The sequence below is a fragment of the Heterocephalus glaber genome, unplaced genomic scaffold (assembly GCF_053883595.1).
Source record: "Heterocephalus glaber isolate CG9 unplaced genomic scaffold, H.glaber_assembly_v1.0 deba00000122, whole genome shotgun sequence".
NCBI classification, from domain to species: domain Eukaryota; kingdom Metazoa; phylum Chordata; class Mammalia; order Rodentia; family Bathyergidae; genus Heterocephalus; species Heterocephalus glaber.
Genome location: NW_028258138.1, coordinates 42,615,323 through 42,628,782, shown reverse-complemented (window position 1 = coordinate 42,628,782; position 13,460 = coordinate 42,615,323). Strand labels below are relative to the sequence as shown.

At 37.5% G+C, this 13,460-nt stretch overlaps 1 protein-coding gene across 1 annotated transcript in view; it reads left to right on the top strand.

The window, feature by feature from the left end:
* The first annotated feature begins 334 nt into the window (after positions 1–334).
* The window catches only part of Pros1 (protein S), a 74,016-nt gene continuing 60,890 nt past the window's right edge, over positions 335–13,460 (top strand). The window contains exon 1 of the mRNA XM_087214073.1: positions 335–745. Coding sequence (XP_087070199.1) covers positions 670–745 — 76 coding nt within the window. The 5' untranslated portion in view covers positions 335–669. The remainder of the gene's footprint in view (positions 746–13,460) is intronic.

Below are 13,460 nucleotides of genomic sequence, written 5' to 3'. Positions count from 1 at the left end.
CAGCCATAAACATATTTCACATGTGTATCCCGAAGGACAAAAACTACTGCAAAGAATAAAAAGAGCTGTTGGAATGTGTTGGAATTTGATGTTTTCTTTAAAAAAAATTGGTTTTTTTTACTGTTTTATACCGTAAATACAACACCCAAACAAAAATGTGTTTGATCAAAATGACCCCATTTTCTTCCATTATTTCCGTTCTCTACAGTCTCGCAAAAAGTCCTCACTGGCTTCTAGATTTTGGGTAACATCTTCATCGCCAAAGTAATGGCTCAGGAACTTTCTTCCTAATCCTGGAGATCCTGACCTTTGAGTCCTCAAAGTTCTCCTGCTCACTCAACCCCAACTCCAGCTCACCGCAAGTTTTTCCCTCCGCTTTGGAAACTTCACATTCTAGAGAAACGCAGACTTTGGAAAGGGTGCGGAAGGACGACGGGCAGTATTTACTAGGCCTGGACACTCTCCCTGACCCCTCCCCCAGCTTCCTGGAAAAGTCCCCATTATCACCTCCCCTCGGGGTGGGGGGCTGGGAGCGGGCGGGCCCCTCCGCCCGGGCGCCCCTCCCGCCCTCGCCGTCCCACAGAGTTCGTAGAGCTGTGCCCGGGCTCTCAGCTCTGCCTGCTACCAGCAACAGCGCTCAGGTCCCCGCCTCCCCGCGCCGCCTTCGCGATGAGGGTCCTGGGTGGGCGCTGCGGGGCCCTGCTGGCGTGCCTAGCCCTAGTGCTTCCCGTCTCCGAGGCGAACTGTGAGTACTCTCTGGCGTCTTGTCTTCTCCCTTCCCCAGCGCTGCCAACAGAGCTACGTGCTGTGGTTGGCACGATTTTGTTTTCTAGGGCTGCAGCCTCCTAGAAAGTTTCCCGTAAGTCCCGACTGCCACCAGCCAATGAAAGCAGCGGTGGATCTACCAAGCAGTGTAATGGTGGGCAGGATCAATATCTGCCCTGCTGTGCAGTTCCTGTGTTGCTTACAGGACTGATGCAAGAACCTGACATTAAGTATCAATGAAGGAATTCGAACACCTACCCCACCTACCCACTTCCCCTCTAAAGTTGAAGTTCCCCATCGGAGGACAAGGATGAGCATGTTCTAGTGGGAAGCAAAGTCAACCCACTATCTCCTCCCTTTGTAAAAGAGCCTGCGCCCCCTCCCACAGCTAACCTCCCTTTTGCAATATCTGGACTTTGAACTTGCTTTGCCTGTCTCACTTTAACAAATGAACTGTTTTAGGATGATCGAGGTTTTGCATAGCAGTGAAATAAAACAGATTTAAATATATTTCTCAGGTCATTTTGTACTGAGGATTTTTGACACTGTGTGCCACTGAACTGAGTTGGTAGCATGAATTCTTCACACTTTATCTTTGTATTTCCAGTTCTTTGTGTTTCCGTATCCAGATTCAAGAAAGCACAGTGAGTTTTTTCTAAAAAATATATAAAGAATGTCAAGGCTTTCAGGACACTTTAGTTGTTAATTTGTTTTCTAAAGTATAAGACTGTTCATGGTTAAAAATGCTTTCTCATGCTCTGTTTTATTCTCAGGAATTGACTTGGAAGCAATAACCCTGAATTACAAATAATGTTTAGGCTGCCAAGAGTTCCAAAGTAAAATTTTCAAAGCTGATAATTAAGTGAGACTTTATGAAAATTCCACTAGTCTTATTAATTAGTGATCATCGGGATGAATGAGATATTTTAAACTTCTAATTTAAGGGCTAAATGTTATTTGTTGGTCTGGTACGAAAGACTTTGAGTTGGAAAACAATCAAACCCCTATAATTGATCCTATACCTATATGATTACATGTACTAACTTGTCTATGTGGCCCATCTGGACAATCAAATAATTCTGGTAACTAGTGTTTTGGAAAAGAGAAAGAGGCAAAATCAGCTTACACATTTACTGCTTGTCATCAAAAGAATTTGCTAGGTCCTTTTAGTAGGGATCATTACATTTTGAGTGAAATCAAGGAAGAGATAAAAATGTATGTTTTGTGTTATGTGTGTTATATACATATATAGTATGCAGAGGATTACATTTATTGTGTATAGGCACAGATAGGAGTAAATAAAATAATTCTACAAGTCTGGCATAGTTGGCCCTATAATAGGCATTTAAAATTTTTTGGTTGCTTAATTGGATTAAAAATGCTTGATATACTGATGAAGAAACATGGATACAGCGGATACAGATGGGACTTTTTACTCTGAGTCCCCCCCTTCTTTCCTTCTTACTTTCTTTCCTTCCTTCGTCCCCTCTTCTTTGCCTTCTTTTTTTCTTTCTCTTTTTCTTTCTTTTTTGTGCTGGGGATTGAACCCAAGGCCTCACCTATGCTAGGCAAGTACTCTACTTCTGAGCTCTATCCTTGGCCACCTAGCTCTGTAACATTTTAGATTTAAGATAAAATAAAATTCTAAATACTTTATTTATAATCCATTGTAGAGTTCATAGAATGTAATTGCTACTTAAAAAAATGTTTGCATCTCACAGGTTTCTTTTTGATTTGTTAGAAACTATGTAGTTCAATTTTTTCACTTTAACCAAAAAGCAATTATTCCAAGATGTTAAATAAATTTTTAGATATTGTATATATGTGTGTGTATAATGAGATATATTTATATGTGAGAGAAAAAATCTGTATATTTAAAATATACACTTTATACATATTTTAATCATTTCCCACTAAGAATTTGTAGTGAAGGAAAATGGGAAAAAAGATGTCCCTTTAGCTAGGCCAGTTTGGCCTCAGCCAGACTGCCACTTTTGGATGAGCACAGCCTATCCTGAACATTACTAATCCATATTTTCTTTCTCTGTTTGTACTTTCTTCTTTCTTTCTTCTTCTTCTTTTTTTTTTTTTTTTGGTACCAGGGATCGAACTCAGGTCTTTGTGCTTGCGAGGCAGGTGGTGGAACCACTGAGCTAAATCCCCAGCCCACTTCTTTCTTTCTCTAGCTATTTGTTTCAATATGTAGTCTCATCTTTTCTTGAAATTTCTTTGACTTCAAAGCACAAAATTTTGCACTGATGGAGAGATTTTATCAAGGTTAAGTTACAATTGGGGATTGTGCTGGAAAAGTTAGAGACATTTTCTTTTTTTTTTTTTTTCGGTACCGTGGATCGAACTCCGGTTCTCGCGCTTGCGCAGCAGGCGGCGAAACCACTGAGCTAAATCCCCGGCCCTAGAGACATTTTCTAGTACAGCAATAAAAAACCCTACACCAACTATGGTGAACCTTTTAGAGCTTTCAGTGATACCACTAGCATGCCGTAGGTTCACCACCACTGCTCTATACCGAATTCTCTAACCATTAACTCAGTGCTAAGGGAACACAGCAATGCTCTTCATAATAGACAGTTTCTATCCCCAAATGTAATGTTCTTTGTGTAGTTTAAGTGATCTATTTAAGTAATGTGAACCTTCAAAATATTATGTGAAGCCTAATATTACACATATCAGTGTAATACATAACAACAATAACCAACTAAAAGAGGGAAGGAAAGGATGGAGGGAGAGAAGACTGAAGGAAGAAAAGAAAGAAAAATTAAGTGGATTTATTGGAAAGCTACTGAGTGACATGATGAACAACCAGGCCTAGGGAAGCATTTAGGTGATCTCTATAATATTAACTCATGTGATAGTACTTTAGGAGATATTGTCACATATCTTAATTCTTCTTGCTTCCTAGTCCTGTGTGTCTCTGCTCATGATTCAAACTCCTAGGAGAGCCTGTTATTTTGGCTTAGTTTGGCTCTGGAGTCCTGTGATTGGCAACTCACTATAATCACAGGAAACACCAGAAGGGCAGCTCCTACAAAAGAGTGATACTAGAATGAAAACAGATACAAGAGAAGTCTACATGTTCTAATTTGACTATATAACACACTCACACATATGCCCTTATTTCCATAGGCACCATATTATGGCTTGTGTCTGGATGTATCTGGATCTCATGTGATCATAGGTGGCTGGATCTAGGGTGTGTGATGCTGGGATCGAAGATGTCAGGCTGGGATTGATTCGTGGTGTAATGCTAAAATGAAGGCTTCCCTACCCTGGATGTGAGTGCTACCCCCTCTAAGGGGGATAGCCTGGATAAGATATAAGGGACAAAAAGAGGGTCGCTGCTGGTCACTTGTTGCTTGCTGCCTTCTGCCCCAGAATGAACTGTTTCTCCTCTGTGATGCCCCTTTGCCATGCCACCCTGCCTTGGAACCAGCCAGCTATGAACTGAAACCTCTACAAACTGTGAACCAAATAAACTTTTCCTCTTTTAGCTTTGGATATTGGGTATTTTGTCTCAGGAATGAAAAAGTAACCAAGACACACCATTTGAAATTATTTGTCTAATATAATGTAATAACTAGTGTATAGTAGAAAGAACTCCCTTCTTAATAGGTTCCAGTCACCAAATTCAGTGGCGAAGACATGAGGCTACGATTTCCTAATGTAGTATCATCTGCTGATGTCCCTGCTTCCACTAGTTCTGTGCTACACTTTTTGAATGAAATTATACATTGTAATGTACTAACATCCTGTATGCTCCTCATTCCAACAAAATGAAAAACAAGGGAATATAGATAATGACTTTAGGGCTTGCTTATTTTGCTCTTGGGTACAAGGTAGACCTTGGTAGTAACTCCATTACTACCCACTTTCTATCTCTTGTCCTGAGAAAGCTCCTAATATTTATTTCTCCTAATGAAATGAAACACACTATTATTCAAGAAGAATCTGAGTCCTTATTCGTACTTATAACATGATGCATCCATTTCTTCTTTTACAATCTCTGTTGTGTACACTAGTCATCCTAGAGAGGTTCTACTACTTCTAACCCTGTTTTAAATGTAGTAACAACACTCTTTTGGCTTGATTATTGTCATCTTTTTTTAGAGTGGTAAAGAAGTTCAAATGGCTACATAACAGTCTTAGTTTCTAATTCAGTGGAAAATATAATTAGTTTTTATAATGCAAAATTTTCTTTTAGGTTTCCAAATTTCTAGATGAATAGAATCCAGCTATGAGGAAGGAGTGCAAAAATTTAAGAACAGGTTGTTTATTAGTTGTCTAGGACTGCCATAATAAAGTACTATAAACTAGATGGCTTAAATAGTGGAAAATTTTGGTCTTGTAATTCTAAAGACTAGAAGTTCTAGGTCAGCTGTAAGCAGGGTTGATTGCTTCTGAGAGGTTATGAAGGAGAATCTTTTATGTCTTTTTCCTAGAGTCTAGTAAACTCAAATGTTTTTGACATAACCCTTATGTTTTTGTATTGTCCTTCCCCTGTACATATTGGTTTGTGTGTCCAAATTACCCTTTTGTTAAGTACACTACTTATATTAGATTAGGGCCTCTCTTAATGGCCTCATCATAACTTGATCATTTGCCAAAGCTCTACTTTGGAATAAGTTTACATTCATAGTGGATACTGAAGGAGTTAGGACTTCAACACAATTCTATCCATAAGTCTCCAAGCATCAAATCATGACAAATACTCCCTTTCTATCTTCATTCTCAACATGTGTATTTTGGCTTTTGAAAAACAGCACTATACGTTAATGATTGTTAGTACAGAGAATATACCACATTTTTTCCTTTTATTTTGAGTCAGGGTCTTGCTGTGTAGGTCAGGCTGGCCTCAAACTCATGATGATCCTCCTGCCTCAGCCTCCTGAGTGCTGGAATTATAAGCATTCACCACCACACCCAGCCTAGCCCACATTTTTTTAAACCACATTTTGGAAGATAACGTTGTATCCCATAGGTCAGTGACTGTGCCCTCCATAATTGATCAGTCCATCATTCCAGAAAAGTAATTCCTTTTAGATATTGAAGTATACAGTGAAACCAATGAAACTATGATAGTTATTACACTGACTTATTTCCTTAAATGTTGTATTAATTCTTTAGTTAGAGGTATGACCTTTCTATAAAGCATTGAATAAGTCTTCTAATACTGGAACTACTGAAAACTTAAATCCAAATAAATACAGAATAAGTCTTTAACTATGAGTAAAAATTGCTGCTGCTCCATGATAAAAGAACCCTGATTAATCACTCTGTTATCCACCAGCTATCTAATTGGACTTTTCAACAATTCCAATAGCTCAAGGAATAACACTTGCTCACAACTTTGATGTTTTTATTTTAGTAATGACAGCCTAGTGGGCTTTCATGAGGAAAAGTCCACATGGCTGAGTCCATGTGTAGTCTGCATCCTTACCACTATGGCTACCTTTTTATTGAATTTCATGAACAAACATTAGACTAAATGACACAAAGTTGCCGCCTAATGACCAAATGTAACCCACAGACTTGTGTGTCTGTCATTTGTGACATTTCAAAAGTGAGAAAATTTAATGTGAATATTCAGTTTTATGACGTCTCATAAAAATGAATATCCGTAACACTGGCCCATGTTCCAACATAAGATTCCACTAAAGCTGGTACAGTGCGGTCTTTTCAGATAAGCCAGCTCCCCTCCTGTTGCCACAATGGTGAGCATTCCCCACTGTCTTTTACCAAATTCTCTTTCTGTGTTTATATTACCTGACACTTTGAAACTTTTCAGCTGGTGACCCTTGCACTGGATTGTCTTGAGAGGAAGCACAACTTACAGTCACTAAATAGGTTATTCCTTTCGCTGCCTGCCTCACAAGCGCAAAGTCCCAAGTTTGATCCCCACTACCAAAAAAAAACTCCAAAAAACAAAACAAAAAAATCCCAAAACTAAATAGGTTATTCTTTCTCCTCTGTCATTAGGATTTCTCTGGTGTGGGGCTATCTTACAAGCATTCACCTAGAACACAAATATTTCTCTGTATTTTGAAGTAGAGTTTCTATTTGGTAACCCAGAGAGTTTTTTTGTGAAACACTCAATGAAGAATTTCGTGAGTTGTCTGTCCATGTCATTCTAGTGTTAGTACTTTCTCCAAGATTTGCATGTTCCCCAGATTTCATTCAAGTGAGCAAGGACTGCTAACTAGGCTCAGCCATTCATTTTTCTTGAGACTACTTGAGGTATGGGGACTCATTACCATGGCTTCCCTTGCCACAATTTTTAATCTAGGAACAAGAGCCAGTAAGTTGCATTTTAAAAAGTCTTAAGTCAAGTGTGGTGGAGCACACCTGTTAACTCCAGCACTCCGGGAGGCTGAGGTAGGAGGACTGCAAGCTCCACCCTAACCTGGGTAACATAGTGACTTAGCAAGACTCTATGTCAAAATAAAAAATGAATGAAGGACTGGGGATGTTGCTCAGTGTGATGATCCTGAGTTCAAGCCCCAATACTGAAATAAATAAATAAATCCAATGGCTTCCCCAATTATCTTTTTTTGATGTTATTGGAGAAAATCTAAATTCTGGGGTGGCACGGATAAGTAAGGAAATTGACTAGGTAGGAACCACATGAAAGATTTAAGCCAGTATTTGGCTCGTAATATTTGTAAATTCTCCCCATTCCCTCAAAATAGACCATGTCTGGCTTTTCCACCTATGTGACCCTTTTTACAGTATGGTAATTTGGTTCTACAAGTCCAACAGGAAAGCTTTTTCTATTGCTTCTTGTTTGTTTCTAATTTCTAGTTCTGAAAACTGACGTTAATATACAAAGTTTATCTGGAAATCTTTTTTTGGGGGGGTACCAGGGATGGAACTCAGGACCCTGTGCTTGTGAGGCAGGGGGTGGCACCACTGAGCTAAATCCCCTGCCCGGCCTTATCTCTTTTTACAACTGACTTTTCCCTGTACCTCTTCTCAAAAAAGGCCATTATCTGTCCCCAGTCTCCTAAAATGTTTTCAACGTTTTAGTCCTTCTGCTTAGAAGACTTTTTTTGTTTGTCATCCTCCTTCCGCCATCTCCAGTAAAGACTTCTCAAACTTTGGGGATTATAAGATTTTGTTCCTCAGCTTTGAAATCATTAATTGGAGGGAAATGAAACTTTCTGGAATTCTTTTCCGTCATTTTTGTAAAAGAAGAATTTAGAAAATTATTTGCTCAATTATTATTCTCTAATATTTAAAAAACTGATGACTTTTTCTCCTTTTTTGCTTTATTGTTTATTTTCTTCAAAGAATAAATATGAAATACTTTTTTATCTATGTATTTTTAATACACTTATCTGATTTTGAGAATTAACAGGAGCAAATTAGCATATTATTGAATACCTCTGTTTCAGACATTAAAGTTTTTTCATAATTTTATATTGGGATAAAATAGGCTGCTATAGAATAATGACACATTAATCTCCAACTTATCTCTAGATTTCCAAATCTTAAGGCAAGGTTAGAGTTTCTTTCTTAACCATGTGAAGTCTTATGTGTTTTGTACAAATTTCTTCCATCTTAGTTATTCCATCTGGTACATGTGGTTGTCAATATCCCTACAGTGAAGTGAGAGGTGCAGGAGGTATACTTAACTGTCTTAGTATGGAAGTAACAAAAGTCACTTCTTCTTGGAGTTCAAACAGCTCTAAACCAAGGAAGTACATGGTGTATTTTGTCCCATTTTCTGTGTTATAGACATTTTCCATCTAATGATAAAATTAATGCTTCATTCTCTAAAAATAGTATAAATACTTATGACCTATTTAATCTTTGGTAATATATCTTACAAAGTGTGAATTTATTTAATTTTCTGAATAAAATTTGTGATAGAGAATTTAATTCCTTATGCCCACAACATATCAGTTAGAGTCTTACTATTATAACACTAAGATGGCTATTAATGTAGTAGAATGGAGATTTTTTTTTTAAAAAAGTGGTAACAGCTGATGTTAAAATTATTCCTGTGATGATAACTATTATTATTTTAGAAATTGCCTTGAAAAGCAGCTTTAGATTTGAAAAGTTAAGACCAGAAAACATGGTCTATAACTGTGTTATGCAAGGGTGCTCCATGGACTACTATCATCACCTTTACCTGAAAAGTGAAGTATCTTTGGCCACAACTCCAGATACAGAATATTTATTTTAACAAGATTCCCAGGTAATTCCTTCTACATTTAAATTTTGAGACATTCTGTTGTATAAGGAGAGAGTAGAGAAGATAGATAAATAATCTATAAAAGAAGTGAACAGATCTTTTCAAGATTGGTAATAGGTGGTTGTTATTCAGCTTTCCATTGCTATGAAGAAATACCTGTGACAAATATCTTATAAAGAGAAAAGGGTTTGGTGGTTCCAGTTTAAGATTGATTACTTTATTGTATTGGACCTCTAGCAAGGGCAGTACATCATGGCAGGTGCATATGATGGAGCAAACTACCCTTCCCATGAGCAAGAAAACTGAACAGAGAGGAGAGGCCAGTGCCCTACAATTTCTGTTAGGTGAATTCTGCCGTTGACCTAAGAACGTCTTATAAGGGCCTAACTCCTAATGATCCACAGCATCTCCCAGTAGAACCACCCTGGATAGTAGATCTTTAACATAGAAACTTTTGAGTGACACTATATCCAACCATTGCAGAAGGCAACCCAGGAGAGAGAAAGGGAGACATCAGGGAAAAAAGGAAGGAAACTGAACAACAAAGCAAGAGAATGCGGCTTGTGGAGAAGGTCTGCAATGAGAAATCATTAGATGTAAGGTGGAGAAAGACTTTTAGGAACTGGCATTTCTAAGACTCAATTTGAAATTTAGGTGCCTCAGTGTAAATAACTTCAGCCCTTCCCACCACCACACTCCCTCTGCCTCCTACTGCTTTTTCAAAAAGGGTCATTGGTGACAAAGACAAGAAAATATTGCTATAAGATACAAGTGAGATGAAGAGTTTAGAAAAAGTTAACACTCAACAGCTGAGAATCAAAGCACCAAATGCAGAAATATTAGGAGACATAATCATTCTCATCAGATGTGGGATTGGGTGTACTGGCATCATTTAGTGAATCAGAAAGGGCAGGAGACACTTGGCATATTACCAAAACAAAAATTTTTAAATTGTTAAGATTTGTTTAAGGTTTTGTTAATGCTAAAAGAAAACAACCCTGGTTGTTTAAAAAACTGGTATGTTTTGGCTTTTTCTCAGTGATGCATATCCTTTTTGCTTAAATATCTCTCTTTTATTAGATTTTACATTATATGTATCTGAGAAATACTTATAAGTAAAAAAAATTAATAATTTTTGGGGGAATTGGGCAAGAATTCAACAATTTATTTATTTATTTTTATTTTTTTATTTTTTGGTACCAGGGATCTAACTTGGGTCCTTGCACCTGTGCAGCAGGTGGCGAAACCACTGAGCTAAATCCCTGGCCCAAGAATTCAATAATTTAAAAAAACCAACAAAAATATTTTTGGGTAACAAAACAGATTGAAAGGAAATTTTAATACCAAGTTTTTTTTATGGAGACTTTTTTCTTTTAATGGAGACAATATTCTATCACTATCGGGTATGAGTGGAGAGAAAAAAATGACATAGTGGTGAGCGGCATAATTTGGAATCCAGACACTGGAAAATAACAACTTGGGGAAGAAAAAGAAAAAAGAGAAATAGGTCCCCAGGAACTAGGAAGAAACTAACTGAAAAAATAGAAGCTACAGAGAAATTGAAGAGACAGAACACAAGGCAGATAAAGAAAGGAAACAGCCTGGACTTTCTTCCTGGCTCCCGGTTCACAATTTGCAGCTTCTGAAGCTACAGAAACAAAGTGAATGCTGGGAACTCAAGGGTGCCCCAGGAATAAATGAGATAGTGGAGCACATCTGTGGTTGCTGTGATCTGTGGGGACAATATGGGGTTTTGCTCACGTGGGAGCCCTTCCAAAGCTGGGAAGTGATCCCAGTCCAAGTAAAGTATATTCCTGAAGAGAGCACAGGCTTGAATGCCGTTGCACCAAAAGGTTTGAGTGTTTGACCTCAGGACTCAGAGTAGCCAGGAGATGGCTTCACTTCAGGGTTCGCAATGTTCCCCTCCCACAGTGACTGTGAGAGACAGGCATGGGAGAAAGCGTGAGTTTCTCTGAATTTGAATGTTTTGACTTTGGAGCCCTTGGCTAGTCAACAACATGATGCTGCTTGTTGACTACTGTCCATAACTCAAGTTTCACAGTCTTGTAGCCTGTTTCTATACATAACATTTTTACTTTATTGTCTTAAATTACTACCTTCCTGGAAATTTAGATCAGTGATGAATGAGGATGATATTTTGCTTTTATGTCTTATTCCTGTGTTTAATGAGTGTTTCCTTAGTTCATGTCCTTGGCCTATGTCTTTTTACTGTTGGCTGCTAGTTAGTCTTTCTCATGCTAAGGTGAGGCTCTGTTTTTATTCCTAACAACTTTATTTTTATTATTCATTTTTCTTAAATCAGAAATGTTTTCTGTTTTTGTCTGGTGGCTTTTAGGCAGCTACTTTGATGTTGTAATTATTACCTAGTCCCTATTGATACTTCAGATATCTACTTTTTGTTTTGAGACAGGGTCTCCTTGTATTTCCCAGGCTGGCTTTACACTTTAGATCCTCCTGTCTCAGCCTCCATAACATATGAGATTTCAGATAAACATGACTGCATTGGCTAGTTTATATATTTTGAAGGAAGCCCTAAATTAGTTAGACAAACTGTGTGATTCTTCTGTGGTTTGTTTAGGTCAGCCTAATAGTTTCCCTTAATTTCAAAAGTTGTTATTGGTCCTATTGCATCGGCCAGCTTTCATTTTGCTGGTACAAAATACTGAATATCCTAGTAGAAGTTTAATGTGGCTCACGGTTTCAGGGGTATCAGTCCACGGTTGGCTGACACCAAGGCAGAAACATCATGGCACAAAGGTGTGGCAGAGCAAAGCTGCTTAGTTCATAGCAGTCGGGAAGCTCAGCAGGGGGATAACCCCAAAGAGGAGGGGGTCAAGTACCGGATATAGAACCCAAGGTCACATTTCCCTGACCCACACAGACACACCAAGACGTATGCATTACTAATCCCCTAGGTGGCTGCCAAGCCAATTAAGTTGAAAATTAAGCTTAATTGTCACACCTGTGTGAGTAAACAGACTTCTCTGTAGTGGCTATGTGAAAATTAGGCAGGAACAATTGCTAAGGTAAGGAGATCATTACTCTTTCAAAATAATTCTTTTCAGTTGCTTTACCAACTATTTACTACAGTATCATGCTTGTCTTTAGGAGTAGTTTTTAGGTTTTAATTTAAAAGCTAACAATATGCCTTCTTCTGTAAATGAGAGGAGAGAAGGTAACTACCTGATTTGTAATTCTTAGAGGAAATATATGATTAATCTGATTCTCTTTTTTTGGGGGGGGAATGGGTCTTGCTTCATTCACTAGGCTATCACTGAACTCACAATTTATCTCTATCAGCTTGCAGGTAGCTAGGATTACAATGTGTGCATTATTGGACCTGGCTTTGATTTGTGTTTTTAATATCAATTGATTCTGGGGCTTCTCTTGTGCAAGGTATTTTAAATTTTTATCATATTATGTTTAATTTGCTTTCTTTTTGTTATTTGCTTTTGCATTTAATAAGCCTCTTTATATGAAAGGTAGTATTTTTTGTAGTTCTGGAAAATGTTCTGCTGTTATTTATATGATAATTTTTCCTCCATATCCTTTGTTCAGTGTTTCTAGAACTCCTCTGAGATAGAACCTTTATGATTTTTACTTTCATGTTTTTTATCTCCTTGAAATTCTGATATAGGTGTCAGGAGATTTCTTCAATTTTTCTTTTAACACTTCTATTTGAGAATCATATTGTAAACTTACTGAGTTTTTTTTTTGGTTTTACTTTTGTTCTCTTCATTCATGAATCCATTATCTTTTTATGTCATTATGAGGTCATTCATTAGTTTTTGTTTGTTTCTATAAGTTCTCTTCTCTGAAGTTATCTTCTTTTCTCAAGTCAATTTAGTCAACCTTTTTCGTGTTACTGGAAATTAATTTTTCTATATTTCTGATGATTGTTGGTTGTTTCTTCATACTTAAGTAGCAATACTGATTTGGTTTAAAGTGGAACATATGGATTTCTCTGTGGTTGTGTATAGTGCTGAAGTTTCTTGCTTATCTTTCATCTAAAGAGAAAGTTAGCAGGTAGTGCCCCACACATTTATTGTTTCGTTTATATAATTAATGTTCATTGGACTGACTGATTATAGTGTTTCATGTACACTGGAATGGGGAAACCAATGCTACTCTGTCATTGATGGAATTTCAAATCAATCCTTCTGCTTCTATTTGCATTTCTCTCACTCTCCTACTAATGTTGCATTAGAGTCTTTTTGAGGTTTTTATTACCTAGGAAGATTCTGACTTCTGTGGTAACTCTGTCCATATTGGCTCAGGTATACCTCTTTTTTGTTTATTAACAAAACAGTTTACATTGCTTTTCAGCTTGAAGAAATCATTGAAATCATTTAACCAACAATGACCTTTTCTGTGCTCCCAACTGTTGTAAGGTATTCCTTTTAGAAAAAAAAAATTATTTTGCTATCATTGTCATACAGACTCAGAGGAATAACATGCA